The sequence below is a fragment of the Schistocerca cancellata genome, chromosome 4, assembly GCF_023864275.1.
Source record: "Schistocerca cancellata isolate TAMUIC-IGC-003103 chromosome 4, iqSchCanc2.1, whole genome shotgun sequence".
NCBI classification, from domain to species: Eukaryota; Metazoa; Arthropoda; class Insecta; order Orthoptera; family Acrididae; genus Schistocerca; species Schistocerca cancellata.
Genome location: NC_064629.1, coordinates 60,309,650 through 60,336,712, shown reverse-complemented (window position 1 = coordinate 60,336,712; position 27,063 = coordinate 60,309,650). Strand labels below are relative to the sequence as shown.

At 38.5% G+C, this 27,063-nt stretch overlaps 1 protein-coding gene across 1 annotated transcript in view; it reads left to right on the top strand.

The window, feature by feature from the left end:
- LOC126183605 (uncharacterized) overlaps positions 1 to 25,661 on the top strand; it is a 46,797-nt gene extending 21,136 nt beyond the window's left edge. Inside the window, exons 2-4 of the mRNA XM_049925716.1 lie at positions 10,236 to 10,529; positions 18,820 to 19,035; positions 22,799 to 25,661. Of these exons, the coding sequence (XP_049781673.1) occupies positions 10,236 to 10,529; positions 18,820 to 19,035; positions 22,799 to 23,227 (939 nt within the window). The 3' untranslated portion in view covers positions 23,228 to 25,661. The remainder of the gene's footprint in view (positions 1 to 10,235; positions 10,530 to 18,819; positions 19,036 to 22,798) is intronic.
- Positions 25,662 to 27,063: the final 1,402 nt, after the last annotated feature.

Here is a 27,063-nt window from a genome sequence, read left to right as displayed (position 1 = left end):
ACACACACACACACACACACACACACACACACACACACAGCGCCACATGTCCATGGTGACCAAAATCTGCAGAAGCTGTATGATAGTCATTGTACCATCACCTATCTCAAAACGTAGCAATACACTCATGAACGTAACTGCCTTATCTGTACCTAACAAAAAAAGCAATAATAAAATTAGAGTTCTTTCCCCACAACAAACACCAAACTAATCAGGCCCAAGAAAAGTGCCAAACACATAAACAAAACAAACCTTAATAACTCACTGGAAACACTTCCTCAACACTCGTTATAGCAACAAAAACATAAACTCAGAACCACGTTAGCATGATGACAACGACAACTCAAATGAACCCAATACCACATGTTAAACTCAGCATGTCCACCTTCACCTCCAGAGGGCACCATCAAATATAACAACACAACATCTACAAACACAACCAACTCAAAAACTCCGTGCCGTAGTGACGTCACACACCACAACACTATTATGTCAAGGGTCAGAGCAGACGGGTGAAATCACACACTTCCATTGACCCTTTTTGAATGGATGAGTACATGATAATCAGCAAAAAATATAGTAGTGGTAATACAGGACTAGAAAATAAGAATATGTGGAACCAATATGAATAGGGAATGTGTTACAATTACGGACATAGACTAGAACCCAACACTCACAACAGTAGTATAAGTTTATGTGCCTGCTAATTCCACAGATGATGATTTTGGGAAAAATATGTAATGAGATAAGATCTTCAGACAGTTAAGGGAGATGAACTTTTATTTGTGATGAGGGACTGGAATTAAATACTGGGGAAGGTAGGAAGGGAGGGGGGGGGGGGGGGAGGGATTGGCATGAAAGAAGGTTGTATATGTGAAAGAATCCTGGAGACACCAGAATGCTGCCAGTAGATTACATAATGGTAGGAAAGAGAATTAGAAATCAGACTTTTTTTTAACTTCAGAAATTTTCCTCAAACAGACATGGACTGAGTCCATAGCTCTTGTTTATGAACTCCAGATTAAAACTGAAGAATATACTTGGGAAATTCAGGAGATAGGTCTGGGATAAACTAAAAGAACTAGAGGTTTCTAAAAGATTCAAAAAGAGAATTAAGCAACAATTGGCTGGAACAGGTGAGTGAATACAGTACAAGTTAAAGAAAATAATGAAAGCAGGAAGTCAACTAGGCAAAATCCAATGGCCAGTAGAAATTCTTGTGTAACACACAAACATACTGAATTTTTTGTACAAAAGGAGAAAATATTAAATAGCTGGGAAGAGGAATTGACATCTAAGGCATGAGGTTGGCAAGTAATGAAAAATAGTGAACCAGGAATGGCTAGAGGAGAAATGCAAAGCTGTCGATGTATGTGTGACTGTGGGAATGATAGAGGTCACCAATAGGAAAATGGTGGAAACCTTTGGAGAAAAGAAAAGGACCTGTATCTATATAAAGAGCTCAAATGGAAAGCCAGTACTAAGCAAAGAAGGGAAGGCTGAAATGTGAATCAAATATATTGAACTGTTCAAAGGAAAGTAACTTCAAGTTGGTATTATGGGAGACAAGAGGACATAGATGAAGTGATGGGACATGTACTGATAGGAGAACTTGACAGAGCACTGGAAGACCTAAGTCGGAACAACTTCCTTGGAGTAGATAATATGCCTTCTGAATTACTGACATTCTTGGACAGCCAGCCATGGCTATATTATTGTGTCTAGTCTGCAAGATATATGAGACAGGTGAAATAACCTCAGAACATAAAGGAGAATGTAATAATCCCAGTTCCAAGAATGTTAGGTGCTGCCAGTTGTGAATATTTCAGAACCATCAGTTGAGTAAGCCATGACTGCGAACTATTACAAGAAATTATTTATGGTAAAATGTAAAGCAAGTGGAAGGCAACATTGGAGATAGGTTTGGGTTCCAGAGTCATGTTAGGACACACAGGGCAATACCAACCCTGTGACTTGACTTAAAAGACAGAAGGAAGTAATGCAAATCTGCCTTTACATCATTTGGAGAATTTTTTTTTTTTTTAAAGGAAGAAAGAAAAAAAGAACACTTTTGACAGTGTTGACGGGAATAAATTTTTTGAAATGCAGAAGCTAACTGGGATGAAATACTGACAGCAAAAGGTTATTTTCAACGTGTACAGAAACCAGACTATAATTTTAAGAGCCGAAGGACAAGAAAGGGAGGCAGTAACTGAGATGATGGTGAGAGAGAGCTGTAGCCCATCCCCTGTGTTTCACAACATTTATGTTGAGAAAGAAATAAAGGAACCCAAGGAAATATTTGAAAGGGAATAGGCTTCAGTTGAGATTACCAGTGACATTTTAATTCTGTCAGAGACAGCAAAGGACCTGGTAATCAGTCGAACAGAATTGATAGTGACTTGAAAAGAGTTTATAAAGAGAATGTCGACAAAATTAAAACAAAGGTAATGGAGTTGAGTTGAATTAAACAGGGTGATGCTGAGGGTATTAGATTAGGAAATGACACACTAAAAGTCATGGATGAGCTTTGCCATTTGGGCAGAAAAATAACTGATGATGGCGCTGAAGTAAAGAGGATATAAAATGTGGAATGACTGTCGAAAGAAAAGCATTTCTGAGAAAGAAAAAATTATTAGGAAGTGCTGTTTGATAATGTTTGTCCGTATATAGCATGGCCCTATATGGAAGTGAAAAGTAGGCAGTAAGCAATATAGGCATGAAAATAATAGAAGCTTGTGAAATATAGTGCTGCCAAAGAATAATGAAGATAGGATGAATCACTCACATAACTAATGATAAAGTACTGAATTGAACTGCGGAAAAGATAGTATTACATCACAACTTGGCGAAAAGAAGAGATCGGTTGATTTGGTATATTCTGAGGCACCAAAGAATAGACAGTTTGGTTATGGAGTAAAATTTGTAGAGGAAGACCTATGTTTGATTGCAGTAAGCTGGTTAAACTGGATGTAGGTTGCAATAATTATGCAAAGGCTTAACAGGGTAGAAAATGGAAAAAAAGGTGCATCAAACCAGTCTTCAACCTGAAGATCGCAGTTTTTGTTCCTAATTCCACTCATAACATACATTTGCCGTGATCAGTGCACTCGTGAGCTTGCGTCGATGCAAGGAAATGGAGCTGTGTTCAGTGCTAGGGAAGAACACTGTCTGGCGGGGGGAGGTTAAGCACCCGGAAAGGGAGAAAGAAATGAAACTTCAAAGAACTTGACAGTATGAGCCCACCTATCAGTATGTCACTGAACTCCATCTGGCCTGGATGCATGCACTAATTCATTGGAAAGGGTATAATAAAGCCATAGTATCTTCTCCTGAGCCAAGTCTGCCCACAACTTTTGTAACTGGTTCATGCTGTCCTTGGTACTGGCACTGGATCAGAGTTGATGTCTGTTACATGTTTCATCAGGGTTGGTCTGGGGATCTTGCTGCCCATGTGAGCACCTTATCATGCCAGCAATTTGTGGAAACACGTCTCACGTACAGATAAGTATTGTCGTGTTGAAAAATGACACCGAGATACTGTCACATGAGAGGTGACACGTGAAGACTGTGTACCCTCCGTGACATAGCATTGTGCCATTTGACTTCCTTCAGTCACTACCAGCCATGACCTAAATCACACTCAGTCTCTCTACACTGTGACACCAGGAGTAAAAGTACTGTGCCTGTCCAAAACATTGAAGACTGGACCTCTTGCTAGGTTGCCACTATACTTGCCAAGGATTATCCAGCATACTACACTACTGCAATTTTTTGCTGAACACAATACAGTGCCATTCATCAGCATCCATACTTGCCGGCCACAGCACCATTCAAAACATGGCCATTTTTGTGGTGTTATTGGCAGCCTGTGTGAGTAATTCCCTAGTCTAGCTGCCACTAGCCTCCAACCAGTGGTGGGGGATGATGGAATATTTCAGGGAGTCCATTATGTGTTCTCGGGTGGTAGGCACAGTGTGAAGGGGTCGTGATGTGCTCCATGCACAATATGGTGATCCTACCATGTGGTGCCGAGACATGATCGACTGGGATCTTGACGATGCGTATGCCTTCCGTCGTATTCCCGTGCAATCCGACATTCCCATGCAATTCAACATTGGGATGCTGTCACACCTGAATGCCCCACACATCTGGATACTGCACGATTTGACCAGCTGGCCAAATGGCAACACACAATGAGGTCCCTATCAGATTCTTATCAGGTGCTGATAATGCCATCTCACAGGCGCACGTGGCATCTCCGTGTCCTTCAGTGGTCGCTAAGTCTGATGCTGTTCACTCTCCTTATTTATCCTACAAGGCATGGTAACAATAGTAAACATGAACAACACTAATGCACTCCAGTGGCTGTTCTACCTATCACAGAGAACTGCAACTTTAAATCATTTACATACCTGCTTATAGTATGTATGAATAAGAAGTTACATTGATATCAGACCATGTCTTCTGTGTGCTTAACTCCTTTTGTCAGGCAGTGTAGAACAGGAAGATGGAAAAATCCAAAGAGGAGAGAATGAGTGCAGGTTGAGTGAAGTTACAGTTACTGGGCAGGGGTCTGTGTGGGACAGGGAGATTGGGGGTTTAGAGGATTGAAGGATAAGTTGCAAAGACAATCCCCATCTATGTAATTCAGAAAAGCTGGTGTTAGGAGACGATCGAAATGGCTTAGGTTGAGAAACAGTCATTGAAATCAAAGCAAGTTCTGAGCAGCATTTTCTGTCATTGAATGCTCAACTCTGTCCTCAGCCACGGTTTGGCTCTGGTTATTAACTTGGCTGGACAGCTGTTTGGTGGTATTGTCCACATGAAATACTGTCATAAGTTACAGGAGTACTGTTATGTGATAAGACTGATTCCACAGGTGACACTGCCTCTGATAGGATAAGATGTGCCTGTGATGGGGCCGCAGTAAGATGTGCTGAATAGATGTATAGGACAGTCTTGCACCTGGATCTTCCACAAAATATGACCTATGTGGCAAGAGATTGGTAGTCAGTGCAGCATAAAGATGGACTAGGTAATTTTGTAGATTGGAGAGGTGGCGGAGTATCACTGAAGGAAGGATGCAAAAAAATTGTGGCTGACTAAAATTTGGACGTCTCGTGACCAACTCTAATGAAGGCAAGTATAAAACAGTGTTTGAGAAGTGTGTGAAACTCTATTGCAAACTTCAAGTTGTGTGGCATTCTCACTAAGACATGGTAACAGTAATAATGGTGGTGAAGATACTATCATGAGATCCACCAAGTAATTCAGATTAAATGGCTGATAGAATTAGTTGAAACATAGTTTTATCTGAAGTAAGTGCTGAAGAATAGTATCTGTTTCATAGAGCAAGTTGTTTTATGTTGTTCTTAATGAAAATGGTAATGCTATTACTAGAATCAGTTGAGTGTTAAAATCACTGATTAGGCTCAGTGTGTGTTCATAAAGTAACACAAGTGTTGTCGAAAAAAAAAAATTATTCAAGATATAATTACAAAGCCAGGGCAGAAAGGTGGTCTGTATCGGTTGTAATGTCATCTGTCAAATTGGACTAATGCTTGTACATGCCTGAGTTAGATTGGAAAATGTGTCATTATAATTACGTTCAGTCTACATCACTACTTGTAACAGTATGTAATTGTGGATCTGTAATTGTTGACAACTGTGACATGGCATTTGATCAGTGTGCTGATGACAGCTGCACTGTCAATTTAAATCTAGATCTGCAATGCAGTTAAAAGAGAGAAGGCTTGCTGAATCAGTTGATTTGTATCAGTATAACTCTTGCCAAGTTTGGCACAGAACTTGATCACATACCATTGTTCAATCATTTACTCCATTACAGATGAAGACACGGTCTCGGAGATGAGTTTCACTGAATGAAAAAGACGCTGACACAACCACTGCTCAGACCAGACTGACTTGGGGTGCATTGTGAACCTGGTGCATCCTCCTCTCTTCCTCCTTCCCTTTCAGAGTCTAGCCCAAATGATCCAAATGCACTGCAACACACGGTCACTTCACAGTGAAATCACTCGAAATACTTTATGAACGCTACCTGTATACACATTGCATCTCAACAGTCACTAATTTGAATGGTCATAGATGACAATCACAATGTGTTAGTAACACTTCAGAGTGGCAGAAAAGAAGTGAGGAAAGAATCCAAATTTCCACATGTTCGAAGAAAGGAGTTAACTGTTGGCAGCAAGATCATTAGAAATGGTACCTGGTGGAACACACAACCGAAATCGAGGCTACTGAGCAATTTCTTATCTTTCTCTGAAGTGAAATTCCTGCAACTGTGGGACTATCCCTCTCATTCGTACCAACAGACTGGGGGTTGTTATGACTATCATAGTGAACTGAACAAGATTATGTTTGCTAGTATACAAGGCGATACAGCTAAGCTATTCTTCCCAGTTGTTTCTTGAACTGTTAAAGATACCATAATTCTATTTTCCCCGAATGAATTATGATAAATGTCTTCACTAAAGGGTGCATATTCTCTCTGCATAACTATGTTGGGGATATTGGTATCAACTTTGCTTTTTCGGGTAGAAATATATTAATTTCTGCTGCTAGTCTCGTAGTTCTAAATGATGAATTCAGTGACACTTCACTCTTCAGAATCTGATTAGTAGTTTTGGAGAAATTACAATATTTGGAACTTAGGATATTTCTGTTTTGCACTGGAAACCAGTTGTTACCTCATGAAGAAGTTCGCATTGTTATACGGAACTGTCATGTCAGGCTGATGGGGTGCTTTGGCTTGATGTATCTAAATGAGACTACTTAAAAAATTGGAATAGTGGAGAAAAGTTTGATTTAAAACTGATACTAATAACACTAGGCTATGATGATTCGACTGACACATGAATGGGAATGCAAAGACCGTATCATGTAAGGATGGTTTGCTAGTTAACTATGGTGACATTTTGGCTTTTGTTCCTGCCAGAGCTTTAAAAGAAAGATGCATGTCAAAAATTACATAGATTTGTAATACAGGGGACTGAGTTATAAAGATTGGTAAATAAGAACTTTGTTTCATGAATTTGATGTAAAGATACATACTCACATTGCAGAATTACATCAGCAACAGTAGCAGAAAGGGTATCACAAAACAACTTGGTCATAAACTCTTCTCTAAAATTCCATTTATATCATGAAGTTTTTTTAATGCTGACCATCTACTGCAATTAACATTGTTGTTTCTGGTGTGAGGACTCGTAGACAGACAGATGAGATTCCTTTGACATCATTGCATGTGCTGCTACAGTTTTGTGTTTTAAATCCTGTTAGATCATCAGAACATGTGCATGGGCATAATCTTTGAGTTTACCACAGAGAAAAAAGTCTGATGGTGTCAAATGTGGCAAATGAGCTGGCCATCTGATAACACCCACATGTCCTATCCATTGACCAGAATAGAGCTGGCTGAATGCTTTCCTAGAACCAGATGTTCACTCTACAACCTCTGATGTTGAACCTGCCTCGGCCAGCATGGGTTCTCAACTACTTACAGAATTCTGTGTGTTCTCTGCAGCCTTGTTGCTTAATCTGCTGATAAAGTGACTCGTGATACAGATGGAAGCTGTGTGGGTGCAAAATGCAAACACTAGTCTGACTTACTCCGGAGGCACTCGCAATATATTTTCACCTAAGATGTGGATTATGAGCAACAGATGCTGGAACATTTTGTTTTCTCCTTACCCTCTGCCTAATATTCCAGTGCCCTTCCAACATAAGCTTTTTGCACATTCGCTGAATTGTCGTTCTTGTCAGTCACTGTCAGTCTGGATATCTTTGCACATACAACTTAACTGTTTGCATTGTGTTCCATCTGCATTAAAGTAGTAGTATATCCAGTTTCTCTTGGTTTTTGAAAGGCTTCCCCCCCTCCCCCCCCCCCTCCAAACAACCAACACTCAACACATGTGAACAGCATATACAGAATGAAAGTGATATTTCTTTTGTGCTGCTTTTACACAGGTATTGTAGTGGTGCAAACAGTCTGTTTCTTCCATATCTAGCATGATGTTTTTCCTTATTTGGGTACAAAGTTACCAACTTCCACATGAAACAGCAATCGATTTAATGTTCAAAACAGTCAAATCTTAAGTTCTAAATGTTTTAATTGCTCCAAAACTGGTAATCAGATTTTGAAGGGTAAAATACCATTGAGCTTGTCTCTCTTAGAATTACAATATTAGGATTTTCATTATAAAAAGTGAAGTTAATATTGATGTCTCTGTAATAAATATATTTATGCAAAGAAACTGCATATTTTTTAATGAGGACCTCCTCACAATTCATCTAGGTGAAAACAAAACTAAAAACTATTAAATGGTTCCTGAAATACTGGAGCTGATCAGCTTAGCTGAATCACCATCTATAATGTGGTTGGCATGTAATAGATCATGTGTGGTAGTTATGTAGGACAAGTTTCATATCGTTGATGGTTTTAGTATTAGGGTTGACTCTAATTTATATACCCAACAGGAATGTAAGTACTTGGTGCAGCCAAACTACGACAAATCTGAAGTTCTGTAATTAATGAACTGCCATAGGCTGTCAAATAATCTGTGAAAAACAGAGTGCCTAATAATAACTAGTGCAATAAATGAAGTCTTGTAAATGAAGACTAATCCACTCCAAGGAGACTCCGAGTAACAGCCAAGGCCATAGTATGTGCAGTTGTTGCTATACTCATCAGTGATACCAGTAGGCTTCTGATAAACGATCTAGTGTATCTCTGTGTAGCAGATTCTGATGTTATTGTATGATGCTGGGCACAGGCAGTGCTGATGCTCTAATGCAGGTTCAACATCAGAGGTTGTAGAGTGAACATCTGGTTGCTAGTGGAATTTGCTCTTTTTGAAGGGAGTGCTACCTAGATATTATCATCAGTGTCACCTATGCCGAAGCCCATATCTGTATATGTGAAAGCAGTTAGATACCTACCCCTTATAACCAGCCCATTGGGTTGCTAGTGATCTGGATGGTATCTGTATTGATGAATGCATGTATCTTCACTAGTGCCATTGGAATAGTGGGTGGCAGTTACTGTGTTGGCACTCTGTCCTGCAGCATTGGTGGCAGCTGTGGTACAGTGGCTGTATCTACAGAGATCAAATGGCAATACGGGACATTCAAAACCTAAATGCAGAAGATGACAATAACAGCATAGTCTGAAGATGCCCTCATTAGGTTATGTGCAATATATCGCCCCACACTCGTTCACCATTATACAACTGACAAGGTGGTTAGTGGTTACAGGCACACACCGTGACTAGACCTGCTTTGCCTTTCATATTGAAAGCAGGCAACACAGTAATGCCCATACTACTATACAAGTTCTGACCTCTAGACAATTAGCCAGGGCTTTGTTGTGGCCAAAAAGGAATGATAGCTGACATGCAACTGGTACTGTTGGGAAACATGGTGTTAGTAATGCCTACCCAAAGTCCTCACCCCTCACACTGAGCAAGCAGATGTACTCTGTAACATACCAAACACTCTGTTCCCCCTTTTCCAACCCAACCACTCTGTGCTGTGGTTGAAAGTATAGTTCTTGTGAGAGAAGAGAACTAAGTAAATCGGAACAAGATAAGACTTGTCATCTTCCCTTACAGCGGAAATGAAAACTTCTCAGAGGCACTCATAATATGAAAGTGGATGTTGATTTGACAAATCCTGCAGCACACTCCATTAGGGAATTTCAAATAATTGGTAAAAATACAGGGTGAACTGAACCTTCGTGCACAGGATGTCGGCTTCATCCTGTAACGTAATGATGTGGCATTTCTTGTTGTGTGTGTGCAGACGGACAGAGAACAGCACAGTGACAGTATTTCTTATGAGGCTATGTAAGTTGTGGTGACAGACTGATCTGTAGCATAGTCTCAGGTCTGTTTACATTGGAAGCTAAGTTTGGTTGTGAATACAAAATCTTAGCTGTGCTGCCATACTGATCTGTTGTGTAGTCCAAGGTTTAGGTTAGGTTGTAAGTTGACAGTTTTTTAATTGGTGAAGTGGTATTGAATGCTTCAGTTAATCCAAAATACATTTATAAGATCGTGAATGTGATTCGCTGTGGAAGGAAGAGATAAGCAACCGGAAGATGGAGTAGCTTATCTAATGTGGAAATGGAGTAAAATTAAATTTATACAGGAGAATAAACTCTTAATTTTATCATGTAATAATGCATTGTGTTTTGTTTCTTATAGAGTACAGCATTGGCCATAGGATGGTGCATGAGCCAGCCATTTTTCCGAAAGTGCATTCTACCATCTGATGGAAATAAATTTGATAAAGCAGGACTTGCTCCCAATTTGACAAGAACGGTATTTGCTCAGCCAAGTACTGAAATAAATAAAACTAACAGAAGCTTCAGTTATGAAGTGACAAGAAGTACCATTGCACAACCAATTGTTGGAGTAGCTAAAAAAGACAGTCTCTCCACTCAGACTACAGCTCACAGAGTTGAAAATAGTGCATGCAGTACACTAACAGTGCAAGAGGTAAGAAAGTGCACACTATGTTCATAATCTGTTTCTTTACGTATATTTAATGAAATCCATAGTCATTATATCTTATAAGCAGATTGGAATTAGTTAAGAGTTACAAGTAATTTTGCTCACATTCCTTCTACTTTGTATAATGTGGTCCAACTAAAGGCAATTATTTGAGGATTTTTGTATGTATATGGCACGATTTACTCAGCCAGTTACAAGGGGACTTGCAATTTAATGTGGGTTCTGAATTGCTGTACAACTTGGCATCTTTCGCATTAACAAACATTGCTAGAGCTGAAAGAAGTGAAAAATGATACACAACTCGTAGAACTGACTGGGAGTCAAAACTAAGACCTTTGGATCTGTAGTGTGACACTTTGCCAGAGAGCCAAAAAGATTTTTTATACTTCAGAGCTATATTACATGTTTTCAGCTCTACAGCAGGTTGGCCCTTGTGTATGATGGTTCCATAATGAGTAACAGAGAGTTTGAGAGTATTGTCATTGTAATTAAGATATATAAGAAAAATTTGGAGTAGGAATTAAAATCCATGGAGAAGAAATAAAAACTTTGAAGTTTGCTGATGACATTGTAATTCTGTCAGACAGCAAAGGATCTGGAAGACCAGTTGAATGGAATGGATGGTCTTCACGGGAGTATATAAGATGAAAATCAACAAAAGCAAAACAAGGATAGTAAAATGTAGTCTAATTACATCAGGCGATGCTGAGGGAAATAGATAAGGAAATCAGACATTTAAAGTAGTAGATGAGTTTTGCTATTTAGGGAGCAAAATAACTGATGATGGTAAAAGTGGAGAGGATATAAAATGTAGACTGGCAATGGCAAGAAAAGTGTTTCCTGAAGAAGAGAAATTTGTTAACATTGAGTATAGATTTAAGTGTCAGGAAGTCTTTCCTAAAAGTATTTGTATGGAGTGTAGCCATGTATGGATGTAAAACATGGATGATAAATAGTTTAGACAAGAAGAGAGTAGAAGCTTTCAAAATGTGGTGCTACAGAAGAATGCTGAAGATTAGATGGGTAGATCACGTAACTAATGAGAAGGTACTGAATAGAATTGGGGAGAAGAGGAATTTGTGGCACAAGTTGACTAGAAGAAGGGATCAGTTGGCAGGACATGTTTTGAGGCATCAAGGGATCACCAAGTTTGTATTGGAGGGCTGCATGGATGGTAAAAATCGTAGAGGGAGACCAGGAGATGAATACACTAAGCAGATTCAGAAGGATGTAGGATGCAATAGTTACTTGGAGATGAAGAAGCTTGCACAGGATAGAGTAGTGCACATGGAGAGCTACATCAAACCGGTCTCTGGATTGAAGACCACAATAACAATTAAGATAGTCACATTCTTCAGAAAAGTACATTAAAGGTACATCTCCCCCAGTTGTGGTTATTAATGTTAATATGAAAGAGAACAAACTACCTTCAGTCACAAATTGTGATTTTTATTCCAATAAATTATGCATTTCAAGCCCTTGGGGGCTGAAGTTGAGCCCCCCCCCCCCTTTCCCAGGGCTCAAAATGCATTATGTATTGCAATAAAAATCAATATTTGTGACTGAAGATGGTGGTTTTCTTTTTTAAAGAAGTAATACAATCACAGCAGTAACATTACCAGTAATGGATGTAATTAGTTGGTAATATATGTGGAAGAGGTGTTGGCTCTCCTCTTAAGTCTCACTTTATTATCTCATCAACTGTGATACTTCATGGGCCACTGTACCATGGAAAGATGGCACTGATAATTAGTTATTTTTTCAGCAAATGAGTCATGATTAACTATTTAGTGCTTGATCCTTGTAGTATTAAAAGCTGAAAAGTTCCTGATAAACACTTACCTCTGTTGCATTGTGTACAAATCTACCAACATTGACAAAACCCCTTTAAGATTTTTGCAAAACATGGGGTCATAGCATTAGATGTTATATGTCATGAATTGATGATCTGTGGTTGGCGTCACTTCTCTGATGGCCAAGAAACACGGATTTGGATGTGGAATGAAATAAATATTTTTGTTAATTTGTTTTAAAATCTTGGATTAGTTACATTCATTTTAAGTAAAAATCTCAAATTAACTTAAACCTGATTGTATATGTCTGTGTGGAAAGAAATCATTGGCTTTAGTTGTAGTATCATCAGACTTTAACTACCATAAGACTTGTGTATTGTATTAAAAGCACTCTCATACAATATGAGAGTACATTTTAACAAAATGAGAGGTTGTCAAGATGTAACCTGCCTCTCATGTAGAATCCACTACAGGAATACTGACTTCTACACTCACTACACTGTACAAACTACATTGGATGAAATAGAGCTATGGGGGAAGTTGAGATTAAGAGCAAACGATGCAGCACATTATTAGTCTGTTTCTGCCCACTTACTATTCAACATAGGCTTCATTGCTTTCTGCAGCCTAGTTATGCATAAAAACAAACAAGTAAGTGGCTTTTACAAAGATTACAGATAGACTACCATACAAATGACATGGACTAGATTTAGGATGTCACATTCATTTTGCACATCCTCTGCATGTGCCCATGAAAAGTCCAAACACTAGTTGCAACATTCAACATATAAAAACGTAACATTGCTAATCATAGTAAATTTGGAAGAAAGTACTATGAGATGTGACACTGATGTGTCACTTAATACAAGGACATACGGAGCATTGCTCATTGCTTTCCACATTAGTGTTGGTTAAAACTCAACCTTATGTGTATATATTAACAAGGACAACTGCTGTGGCATTTTCTAACTTTATGAACTCTCCATACTTTGAATAACAGTTTGTGCACATCTTCACAAACATTCAGAAATAATTTGTTTCATGGTTGTTTTAGTTAATATTGAAGTAATAATGTTTGCATACCATTGTGTAATAATTAATAAACAAATTAAGTTTCTCTGTAGTATCGTCTTACATTGTTATTGGCTTTAGTTAACAGTTGTCAGTAATTTTTGGCAGTTTGAGCGTGACATCAGTAGCCTTTCTACCCCTAGTAGCTGTAATGGTCAACATTCACTGTCAAATTTTTGCAGCCACATTACTCCACTCTCAGGTTGTAACAAGCCTCCTGTCACTGAATAGAGTTGAATGCTTGATGTCAAATGAGGTGAACCCTCTTAAAGTTCTGCTCTGCCAGTGTTCTTCGGTAAAATTTTACCCGTTGGACTGGAGATATCTTACAACAAGCTATATTAGACTTTAAAAGTATAACAATGTAGCAAAAAAAAAATTGCGAGCTCTCTGATGGAGACATCACAAGAAGCCAGTTTCTCCTCTCCCAGCTCACTTAGTGCATTACAGTCTGTCCAGCAAAAATACCCAGCTCTCAGAATAATTCATAATTATCCAGGTTACGCACCAGTGTTTACAAATAACAAGTCATGGTGATGTATGTTGGTATGTTACTACATGACAACTCAACAGACAAGTTTTAGTGTATACAATAACAGAGACTCACTTCTTTGCTGATAAAAAGATCAATAGAGTATCACTGAGAAGAAAAGTTAGTGAATTCAGAAAACAGTAAACTGTGATATAGTGTAGACACTTCAACATATAGCCCGCATCTCGTGGTCGTGCGGTAGCGTTCTCGCTTCCCACGCCCGGGTTCCCGGGTTCGATTCCCGGCGGGGTCAGGGATTTTCTCTGCCTCGTGATGGCTGGGTGTTGTGTGCTGTCCTTAGGTTAGTTAGGTTTAAGTAGTTCTAAGTTCTGGGGGACTGATGACCATAGATGTTAAGTCCCATAGTGCTCAGAGCCATTTTGAGCCACTTCAACATAAGCTGGCCACTAGCATGAACAAATGAGGACTTAATCCACCGTGGGAGAAGGAGCAATTCAGGGGAATAAGTCCCACCTGCCTCTTACATGGCCAGCAACCTACATTTGTGGTTTATGCTTCTCTAAAAGTGAAGCTGTCACATCGTGATGGTAACAATCGCTGATTATTTGTAGGGTTGTAGAAGTAGCACCAGAACCCCATGATGGACCTTGAGTATCTTCTTCACTCATTTTGAAATAAGAAAAGAAAGCAGCGAGGAACACACAACACAATGTAAAGTGAACTACACAGACTGTTTGGTAATGGTTACCCGAATCTCTTGCTGAGATTGGCAGTGCCGTAAATGCAGAACAGACCTCTGTTGGTATTCTGTGCTACCTATGTTCAAACCGCCTTCCACCTAAAACTGCCTTGATGACGTTTCTGCCCAAGAGATAAAAGAGGTAGTCATGTGGCTATTCTCAAAATATGTTTCCATTCACGATGTTGGAAGGAAATTACCTTAATCTGATTTCACATGGAGCAGTTTGCTTTGGACACATGGGTACCTTTTCCATGGAAAAGAACTGCTTGTTTTTGATGGTTATGGCATGTCACTTTCAGTAACAGCACATATTTTCTTATCAGGTTCAGTAAATTATTCTACATTTAGTTTCTCTTATTATTAGGAGCATATTTCTCTCATATTAAGAATGATTGGACACTATTGACAAAGGAAACAAAAAATAAAAAGAAAAGCAAGGTTCTATAATTATATTTATCTTCATTGTGATCTCCCTCATTCAAGTTACGTGATAAAAAATTATGGCATACCTGCAGTAAAACAAAGCATCCATGGCACATTTTCTGTAGATTGTTCTACCACCCCAAATATTGCAGTAACTTAATATCCTCAGCACTCCATTAACTTTGTGTCAAATCATGTGTGAAATATGTAGGATTCTTTTATGAATATAAATTAATATGGCAAGCTAACTTTGCACAACAGTAGTTTTGTACAAAAATTCATGTTAGTTGTAAATATATTAGAGCAGCGTAATTAGTCATAAAAGTGCTTTGAACTTCACATTTTATATTAATAATACCATTCTATTTGATGGAACAGTGCTGCAGATACAGGATTTAATTGATTGAAAACCCATTATTTGTTACTTGAGTATAACTGATGTACCACTGAACATAGACCCAGTAGTTGTTAAGTGCCAGCCTACAAACCCATAGATTGAGGGTGCAGTCCTCACTTGGTAGGACTTATGTGAGGAAAAATACCAAGTTGCATCATGATTTAGAGTCAATCTTCATATATAGGTTCTTCAACGGGTTGTGTCCGTCAATTAACTTTCGATGTGACAGTGCCTAGTGAAGCACTATGGTGTTTAAACCAACATTTTGGTTAAGGCAAGCTTCAATTACTAGTTAATAGTTTTTTAATTCACTATAACAAATATCATATTTTTTCTCATTAGTAATACTTTTCTCATGCATTTCAAACAATTGCTTTAATTTTTTCCTGTAAGAGAATGTCTTAGCAATATTCTACTTTCACCTGTAAAGCTAATGGGTCATTTGTTGTATGTATACAGGTTTTTTTAGTAGGTGATGGGCATACTTTGGAAGATAATAATATAGACCTTTCTGGGGGTGTGGGTGGGGGTGGGGGGGGAGAGACATATATTCAGTTTGATGTACAAATGTTGGAGAGTCACAACATTTGACAGATTGATTACTGGAATCCAAACATTAGTTGTTCAAAGATAGAAACAGCTTAAGAAAAGGGATGAAATAATGAGTCCATACTACCTTGCCCCAGTTAAAAATGTTGTTGGAATTTGCCAGCATAGTTGAAAATATTCTGTGATGTCATGGGCATTTACACATGCCACTTATGGTGACATCATGTACCTCTATGACATTTGCAGATTTGATTACTTCTGTTCAAGAGTGCCAGAGATAGTTTCCTAAAAGAAGACTAGCCTGTAGTGCAGGCCGTTCCAGCTCTTGCACACTCTGCTCTACATAGTGTTGTCACTTACTTTGAACAATCAGGTGCACCACCATGTGGCACTGCGAGCCTTTTGATCTGCCACCTGCACCTTACAAAATGACTGACATACTCTTAAGTGCTATGGAGAAATTTTATGCCACATCAGGGGAATAGGAAGCTAAACAAGTGAAGAAACTGAGTAAGTGTATTGGCCTTCTGAAATTTGACTTCTCCAGACCAAGAGCAGAAATATATTGGGCATCAAGGAGTTCACAGCATTAATAAAGAGGATACTCTTCATTGTCACATCCTGAAGGAAAGATTATTCCTTGATTCTTATTTTGATTACTAGGAACAGCTGCTCAGAAGGGTAAGTAGGCCCAGACATGCACATGATCTGGGCGGCATTTTTGTGCAACGTGGGAGATGTTTTTTGTTGTAATGAATGGGACCACCATGACACATTTAGCATTGAGCAAAGCTGTATTGTGGAAATCTGTGACTTCTAACTGGAATGACAATGCCAAATCATCAGGTGAAAAAGAGAAAGGGGTGCTGAACAGTTTCATTTCTATTTCCAAAATAGTGGGCTCTCAGAATCTTTTTTTCAAAAGACGTAGTGAGCTACTTCATCTTGGTTTGGTAACTGCGAAAACTAGTACCTTCAGGGAGTTTTAAAGGAGTCAAAAGACTGAAGAATGTTAAACTTTCATTACTCATTTGCCTTTCAAAAAAAAATTTTTTTGATGAATGCTCTGATGTGGTGGTGGATGTCATTAGCTGCTCTTTGCCCTGCAATGACAAATTTAAATTGTTGGGATGCATAGTTGTCAGCTAGGAACACTAGGTCTGATATTCATTTTAAATTTTTAAGACAGTGCGTTTCTTCCACACTCAGTTTGAGAGAGAGAGAGAGAGAGAGAGAGATTTCCTTATTAATGTTTCCTTATTAATGACAAAGAAAACATCAAGAAATTTCCGCTGACTAAGTCAATGAACTGTACTGTGGTAAAATATGTCACCTTACTCTGTTTCCATATCTTGCAGGAATCCTTTGAATTGACATTGGTTTGCCATGTGAGACCACACAAAATTCACCCACTCGACCACAGCTTTCATTATGCCTCCTGGCTCTACTGTTTTAGCACACAGTGCTTCAGTGAAAGAAGCTGTGAACAATCAAAACATCTTTCTGGAATTCACTTTTTAGAGTATATTTTAAATTAGAATCAAAACCCTGAAGGTGCCAGATTATTTGTGATCCACCGTCTGTGGTTACAGAATGTAGTTTATCTTACGGTAAATTCATATTGTCCACTGATTCACAAATATGCGAAGTCCTAGAGCAGTGTAATGGAGCAGTACCACATCCCAGAGTTTCTCCGTTACTTGCAGCTCCATCTTCACCATGCACAGTTACTGAAAGCTGAGCACTGTTGTATAGATCAGTGCTTTTGTCAAGTGCAAATGAAAAGACAATTAAGTTCTCGGCTTTTTTCCTGAGCTGCATCTCAGAATTTTCTGCCGTATCCAGGATTTGATGAGGTTCTGTTCGCTTCAAAAGACAAACCCATTGAATTGCCTGCAGCTCCCTCAAAAACAAACATTCTTCAACTGCTATCATATACAATTTTACAAGAGGTCCCTCTGAAAATGAATTGTCATTTGTTGCTTTAATGTGGTGACTTTTTAGCTTGCTCAAACTGCTGTCTCATTCACATTTCCTTCACTATCATTCACTTGAAAAGTATAAACACAATACAGTATGTGAACTAATCTCATACATTACTATAAATTCTGTCCTAAAAATTCCTTTTTTAAATTTGAGTCTCCTGGTATGTTGTTCGTAAGCCTGGTTACTAACACGCTATGTGCTTTGCCTTCTACCTGCTTGTAACGTGTTACATGAGGATGTTTACATTGACACTGTATGTTGTACTTTGTAGCAGAATTCTGCATTTTGTGACATACAGGCACTGTGGACATCCATCCCTATCAGTAAATAGAAATGTAGCCTCCAATTGAGACATGGTTTCCACAACTAGGCATTGTTGTTATTGAATGCACATTGTTGCATCAGTTATGGCTTCATGCAACCAGGGAGCAGTAAATTCATTTTCCACCCCCATGTGAATTACAATCTGCTGCAGTGAACTCTCTGGAGTGCTTCTGCTCTGTGGGGCACTGTTGGAACAGCCTGTTGCAGAACAATGTATTCAAAGACATTAAACACTGCATGAATATGGTCTCTTCCCAATGTGTGTGTCATATCAGTATGCATTAAAAGCCAAAAAATGTTATATCATAAACTATTGTGAATAGTGTTTATGTTGATGTGGAACAGTCTGAAGGGGAAATAACATACAATCAGCTGTCACGTTTTAATTGTTGTATGTTTCCTCCTGAAACACTGTGCATACTTTAACTGTGAAATAACTAAGTTTTATGTTATATTAAGTTTCTTCTACATTGTATTAAGTTTCTTCTACATTTTAGGCTCTGGATAAAGCTACAGACAATTTAGCACAAATTCAGAAAGCACTAGCTGGTGCTGTTGATAATAAGCTTGGAGTGAAGCACATGGAATCAGGAAAAAAGAAGCTAGCAGCTACATACTTTCTAAAATCAGCAAAGCTGGGCAACAGAACATCTATATTTAATATGGGCATTTGCTATGAAATGGGCCTTGGTGTAGAGAAGGATTTGACTCAGGTGGGTTGGAGCATCCTTTATTTTTATATACAGGGTGATTCAAAAATGCGTGTAAATATTTTAAGGGTGTATTTGTGAGGTAAATATAAGACAAAAATGTTCTATAAATGTTTTTCCATAAACGTTTAATTCCAGAGTTATCGTTAAATACGAAAGTCATGTCCGTATCAAAATGACGGCAGTGCAAGCAGCAGGATGCCATATTCTGGTACGTAATTCACATACGTATCTCCCAACAGTTGATTCGAAACTGCATGAATAGTGTTTGTTTTTGTTTGCACGTGATGTTTACTCCTACTGTACGGAAGATGGCGCTGATGTTGTTGGTAACGGAAAAGTACGTCCTGTCGTTCATTCATCGTCGGAAGGCCAAAGGTTTCGTGCACATGATGTACTCAAACAGTGAGTATGCTGATATGCACCTTGTGTATGGTGCAGCAGATGGAAATGCACTTGCAGCAAGACGAAGGTACAGTGAGCTGTTTCCAGGAAGACGGTTACCAAGTCATCAGACGTTTGTATCTGTGGACAGACGTATGCGGGAGTATGGCATTCGTCCTGGGCCGCATTCAGGTCGACCACTTGAGCATGCAGTGAACGTCGAGGAACATGTTTTGGACCTGGTAGACCAAGATCCATCTATCAGTACGAGACAAATTAGTGCAGCTGTACGACTTCCACAATCTACTGTATGGCGGCTGCTTCGGAGACAACAGTTGCATCCATTTCACCTGCAAAAAGTGCACGAATTGACACCTGAAGACTATCCTCGCCGTCAGCAATTCTGCCAGTGGTTACAAGAGCGTCATTTGAATGATCCAATGTTCATTCGGCGGATATTATTCACAGATGAGGCCATGTTTACTCGTGCGGGTGTAATCAATTCGCATAATATGCACCAGTGGGCTGTCGAGAATCCTGGCGCGAGAATTGTGCATGGATATCAACATCAATTCTCCATAAACATTTGGTGTGGTATTGTGGGGAATTACTTACTCGGACCTCATGTTCTGCCTCCAAGGCTGAATGGGCACGCGTACTGCGAATTTGTGGAGGGAGAATTGCCTGGATTGTTACAGGATGTCCCTCTTGCAACACGAGCCACCATGTGGTTTATGCACGATGGTGCTCCCGCCCATTACAGCCGCAACGTAAGGGCGTACCTCAATTCTGCGTATCCACATCGATGGATAGGTCGCGGAGGACCAATTGCTTGGCCAGCCAGATCACCTGACCTGAACCCTTTAGACTTTTATTTATGGGGCCGACTAAAGACATTGGTGTATTCTTCTGCAGTACCGAACAGAGAAGTGCTACAACAAAGAATTGAAGGTGGTTGTGAAATTATTCGTGGAGAGTTGAACGGACTGTGTAATGTGCAGAGATCATTGATGCGACGAGCACGGGTCTGTCTGCAAGTTCAGGGACAGCATTTTGAACATGCATTGCATTAAGATTTGTGCAAATACAGTACAGTACAGTACAGTCTGTAAAATGCTTCAATTTTCCTTAGTTATTGTGCATTGCTGTAGTTCAATCAACAGGACCTAAATTAATACAGTGTTCGCGAGGAATTGTTTCAGTTTGTTACGTCACGTTTATTTATCAGTTTGCGTTGTTAGTCCAAATGCACTGTAATTAAACTGTGAACTCTGGGAATTAAATACCTTACGTTGTATTGAATGTATTATCCTGTTTTGTTCATAACTCTGTAATAAGCCAAGTATGGAAAAAATTGTATAGAACATTTTTGTCTTATATTTACCTCACAAATACACCCTTGAAATATTTACATGCATTTTTGAATCACCCTGTATATATATATAATGTTATATATGTTTATATCTAAAAACAAAGATGATGTGACTTACCAAATGAAAGTGCTGGCAGGTCGACAGACACACAAACGAACACAAACATACACACAAAATTCAAGCTTTCGCAACAAACTGTTGCCTCATCAGGAAAGAGGGAAGGAGAGGGAAAGACGAAAGGATGTGGGTTTTAAGGGAGAGGGTAAGGAGTCATTCCAGTCCCGGGAGCGGAAAGACTTACCTTAGGGGGAAAAAAGGACGGGTATACACTCGCGCACACACACACATATCCATCCACACATATACAGACACAAGCAGACATATTTAAAGACAAAGAGTTTGGGCAGAGATGTCAGTCGAGGCAGAAGTGCAGAGGCAAAGATGTTAAGGTGTTGATGATTGACCTGTCATTCAACAACATCTTTGCCTCTGCACTTCTGCCTCGACTGACATCTCTGCCCAAACTCTTTGTCTTTAAATATGTCTGCTTGTGTCTGTATATGTGTGGATGGATATGTGTGTGTGTGCGAGTGTATACCCGTCCTTTTTTCCCCATAAGGTAAGTCTTTCCGCTCCCGGGACTGGAATGACTCCTTACCCTCTCCCTTAAAACCCACATCCTTTCGTCTTTCCCTCTCCTTCCCTCTTTCCTGATGAGGCAACAGTTTGCGAAAGCTTGAATTCTGTGTGTATGTTTGTGTTCGTTTGTGTGTCTGTCGACCTGCCAGCACTTTCATTTGGTAAGTCACATCATCTTTGTTTTTAGATATATTTTTCCTTCGTGGAATGTTTCCTTCTATTATAGTTATATATGTTTATATATATAATGTTAAAAATCTTCTGTTTACACATCCAAGCAGTTTCTAGCATTTGCTGTACCAGCTTTAGCGAAAAAGGCCCAAAATTTCTCACGGTTATGTCAACTTGAATGTAAGCTACAGTCCAACATAAAAAAGGGAAAAAATCATGCAAGTAGATATATTCTGCCACTTTTCTGTTTAGTTACCTCCATCAGGACAAATGGGATGCTACATGTTACTAGGTGCGTGCGTGCATGCATGCGGGGGGGGGGGGGGGGGGGCAGGCAGCTCAGTTTCTCAGAAGTATAATTTGAAGTTGGCAGATTGTTGTTTGGAACAGAATGTCCCACCAAATTCAACACAACAGTGCTGGAAACTGGATTCAAACACTAAAATGTTGTATTTTTACAAAAAGGCCTTTTTCATTAACTGATTTCTGTTGAAACTTGAGGTTGATATGTAAGAATATTTACTAATGTTTCATCCACATTTGTGGATGACATCTCCACAGATGAAGACAAGGAGGAAATGTTAATGAGTAATTTCCTGCATTGATACAGCTTCTCAGCCTGGAAGTTTCAAGAAAAGAGAGGGCACTAGTTTTGAAAATCTTTGTTCAACCCTATTAATGATTAATATATAATTGGTTTTATGTAAATGAAGGTGGGGGTGGGGGGGAAGGAAGGAACTGTTGATTTCAACTACATTGGGACTTTATGTGGAATCTGTAACAACGAGTGAAAATGTGTGCCAGACCAGGATTCGAAACCTGGATCTCCTGCTTACTAGGCAGTTATATTAACCACTGTGCTTTCCACAGTGTTGATCACAGTTACGTGGAATATCTTGGCATGTCACTCGGCTGACCCACATTCCCACCTAGCACCACCTATCTGCAGTCCCTGTCCATGCCCTCCAGGCTCGCTGTTTTGATATTCCCATAGGAAATCGAATGTAGTTGTTCATCGAGACTGAAGGTGGTGGGTTTATTGACCATTGAGGTGAACCAGTTATATGAATGTATGGTGTTTGTTCTTTCACACATGTCTGAAAGAACAGACACCACACATTATATAAATAACTTATTTTGTTACTCATTTACCATGATCCTCTTTCATTAACTTATTTTTGTACAAAATTCTTTTGCAGGCAGCTTCATATTACAGAATGGCTGCAGAGAAAGGACATCCAACTGCAATATACAATCTTGGTGTTTTTCATATGTATGGTTTAGGTGGTGTTGCAAAGGACCTCTCTCATGCTCAAGAACTTTTCAAGTATGCTGCATCACTTGGTCAAAGGGAAGCAAAGGAAGCATATACCAAACTTTCATCTTATTTAGAAAGAAAGCAAAGGTTAAAGCAATCCACAGATATGTCAGCACAGTGTACAAGTAGCATAAAGTTGTCAGAAACATCATCAGATAAGAAAGCAACCCTCTTAACGGATAGACTGTCTGCTAATGTATTATATCACAGATCTAAATTTAATGAAGTAGTAGTGCCAACTACCAGTGCCCATGATAAGTGGACACAAGATTTTATTAATATTGTCTCTTATTTACACAGGCCAGGATAGAACTCCAATAGAAAATTTCTTTCAGTCTCTGCCACAAGTGCAAGTGACATTACTTGTGTTTGAGGATTGGGTGGGTGTGAGTCAAGGAATTCATACTCTTATTCAAGCATTTTTGAGGACAGGTCTGAGTTTGATAGAGGAATTTTCATTGTTAATCTTTGCTAGTGATTTTATGGGAAACTAAGCCTCATTTGGGGTTTTTGGCTGCATATTTAGCTGTGGTTATATCCAAGGCCACATTTAAGAAGCACAAAAATGGTGATAATGAGATTTTAGAGGAAGAACAATGTTTTTGGAAAAACTTAAAAATTTCTGAGAAATATTAGTATTACTTTTGGGTACTATTAGTGTCTTACAATTTTAGTGCAACTAATTTTTATTAGACCACTATTTATAATGCAACTTAGTATGCTACTGTTTATTTCTTTCATTTTGTGTTAATGTGACATGTGCTTTTATATCCTAAGATGCAAGTCAAATTTAAAAGGTCTATGTTCTACAAACTTAGAGAAAATTAAATGTAAATATTTTGAAAATTCTGAACTAAACAGCAGTTACGTGCTCTTTGACATTTGGAATACTCACTCATTTTAGAGCCTGTGGCAGTATTGAAGGCAACCACTGGTTAATGAATTTCAGTGACAATTTTAAATTGTTTTATAAGAATTGTTCCCTCCCTTAGGTCATAGATGGACCAACTAAAGATACAGAATCCTGTTGCAGGAATAATCTCACTTGTTGGGTTGTCCCACACAGGTATCAGATCATCCCATTGCATATTTAAATATCTGGGCTTTTCCCATTTTTCAAACTGCCACTGTACTCATGATAAAAATACATGCATCTAATAAGTTAACTAACTACTTTTATAGAGGTTGCATTGCTTATAAACATTGACCTACCCAATGTCTTCTTCCATATTTCTATTATTAATGCCATTCTTACTTATATGTGCCCACTTTTCTGTCCTTGAGTGTTATTTCCATGACTTTGAGCACTGTACCTTGTGCCTTTTTAATCCACATTTTACTACATTTCTTCTTCCAATAAGATGGAGTCTCATAAGTTACCAAATTGTTACTTTGTTATTCTACAAATAGTCTTTCTACATTGAAATTATGGCCATAAAGTTATTGACTAGTTTATGTGTTGTCATTGAGACATCCTGTTTTGACAGAACAATAGTATCTTGTAGACAGGAGAGAGTGCTTGCCTTGTTATATCCATTGTTTCCCTCTCTAGTACCATTTGTTTGGAGCTCTGCAGAGGGAAGCCAATTACTGAACATCAACTTCGCTGCTACTGTTCACCTGATTGTAACATAAGCTTATCTAATAAATTCATGATAAGTGACTCCGCAGCCATTATATAACTTGTGTTTACAGGCATGTTGAAATTACAATGTTCAGTAAACTCATCTATTACTAATGACTCTTCCCCACTTCTCAGCTTGTTTTTCCCTATTACTCTACATCTCTGATTATAATTTGATGTATGCTTCATTTATTTTGCAGTTTAAAGAGTTCTTCTTTCTGCTACTCACACACAACTGTAATGACTGTCCTTCCTTGTTGTGAAAAAGTATATTCCCATTTTTCTGTATTTCATTATATTTCTTATTTTCACTTCATTTAGTCATTATATTTATATCTTTTTATTAATTTGGTTCAACTTACCTATCTAAGTCACTTTATGTGTCCAGAACTGTTTTTCCCCATGCACATTTAAATGAGCAGTTGATTCTTATTCTTTCAGCATGTTTTTCATGTGTACAGGACTCAGTTTCATTTATTGTTGTATTTATATTTTCTGTAAGTTTCTTCTTTGAGTTATTGTTTGAGCATCATGTGGTTACCTTCACTCCCTCTTCGTTTCTTCTTTTTATACTGCAGCTCCTAAATCGCCCATTGATCCTGCAGTTCCGAAATTTCGTTTCTGTATTGTGCATGTTTCAACCCTCATATAGTTCTTATAGCCACTGAGTATCGTCTTCTGTAATATCATAGGATACAATTGACATGGTTCACTGGCCAAACAATTGTTGAAATAAATTCTTTTTTAAGAAAAGAAGTGATCACTGATATCAGACTAAAAATAATAGTCAAACAAATATACTTGTCTTTTCATTTAATGTAAGAACTTGACATTGTGAGGTGTTTAAATTAGTGTACTTAAGTGGCTGAAATATTCTGCTTTTGACTTGTGATGAAGTATTCTTCTGTAGCTGAAACTGGTTGCCAGTGTCAACGTTACTTTAAATGGTTTCTTAACTGTATCTTCAGTGTGATTCTAGTGTTAAAAAAAAAGGCACTAGTTTTGCTTTTAATACATAAACAATGCTTCTGATAGTATCTAGTGGACTGTGTTAAATTTTTAAAATCCAGAGATCTTGTGAATTGTGAAACTGAAAAAATAAATTTTTGTGTACTTTTTAGTTGTCTTAATATCACATGCAATTATTTTAAAAATTAATTCTCTTGTTTTGCTTCACATAAATTTTTTTTCAGAAAATCTAAGAAGTAACAAGAACTTTGCTCAGAGATTGAGATTCCTTATCCAGTAAGTATAGACTGTAGTAATGTTGTTTCTGGTGCGTGAAAGTATGACAAGAAAAACTGAATTCTGACATTTATCTTCTAAAAAGAGGATAAAAATATGCCAGTCATAAACACCCTTGTATACGCTTTTCTGATCTAACCAGACATTTGCTTACTCTCCTATCTCATAGAGGTTCTGTAAATCTAAAGACTACACTTCTGAATTATTTGAACACATAACTGAACTGAAAATCCCTGTTTTTCGTGTTTAGAGAAGTTATCTTGAATATTAACTCTTTCATAAAAAGGATGACCTGAGATATTGCAGACAATGAATAAATAAGTCCCAGGAACATTATCAGAAACATTAAATTGTCATGTTGCATAAAAATACAGCACTGTCTAGATCAGAGGCTCAGACGATTCTGCAGCAGCTGAGTCCCATTGAAAATTAGTGGCAGTGCTGCAAATAGTTGTCATGTATACCCCTTTATACTGTACATGGCACATGTGCCACCCACCACAGCTGCTGCCCCCAAGACTGGGCTGAGCTGGTGGTGCCGCTGATAGTAGAATACCGGTGCCAACAATACATCATACTCAAACACTTGGTCCAGCTGCATCAAAGAGTTTTGTGTTTTGATGCATGGAGTACAGGGACAGGGTTCTACATCTTACTAAGAGGAAAACCCTTGTCTTTATTGATCAAATTGCCTGGCAGCCAAATTTCAATTGCCTCTTAACCAATGTGTACGTTGATGAGATTTGATGAGAGTCTGGTAGTTGCCAGTACTTCCAGAGTCTCATCAAATTTCATCCCATGTGCTTCATTTAAAAAAATGTTCCACTTCTGCTGATTTTTCAGGCCATTGTAGTATCATGTGACAGCAGTGTTGTACACACCCATCCAGTGCTGTACAATTCAAGTGGCTGATCTAAGCCTTTCCACATTGACATGGAATTTTGTATATGCTAAGCTTTCTAAGTCTGAAATCATCTTTGTCAGAGCTAAGTATTCCCCAAATATCGGAAGGTGGACACAAAACGTTCTTAATGTTAAAACTCCTTACAATATACCCCCAGCGTTAGGCATGAAGTACATTGATCAATATTCCCTTTTATACACTCCCAGGGAAAGTCTATTTAACCTCGTCCTACAGTGCCAGAAAGGGATACATATTGATACCCCGTGATTAATCTTTCAAATAAGGAGATGTGGGGCCCACAGTGGTGGTGTTGGAGAAAGGTTTAAATTTTACTCTCACTCCAAGGAGGCTTCCTGTTACAGAATTTATCTGT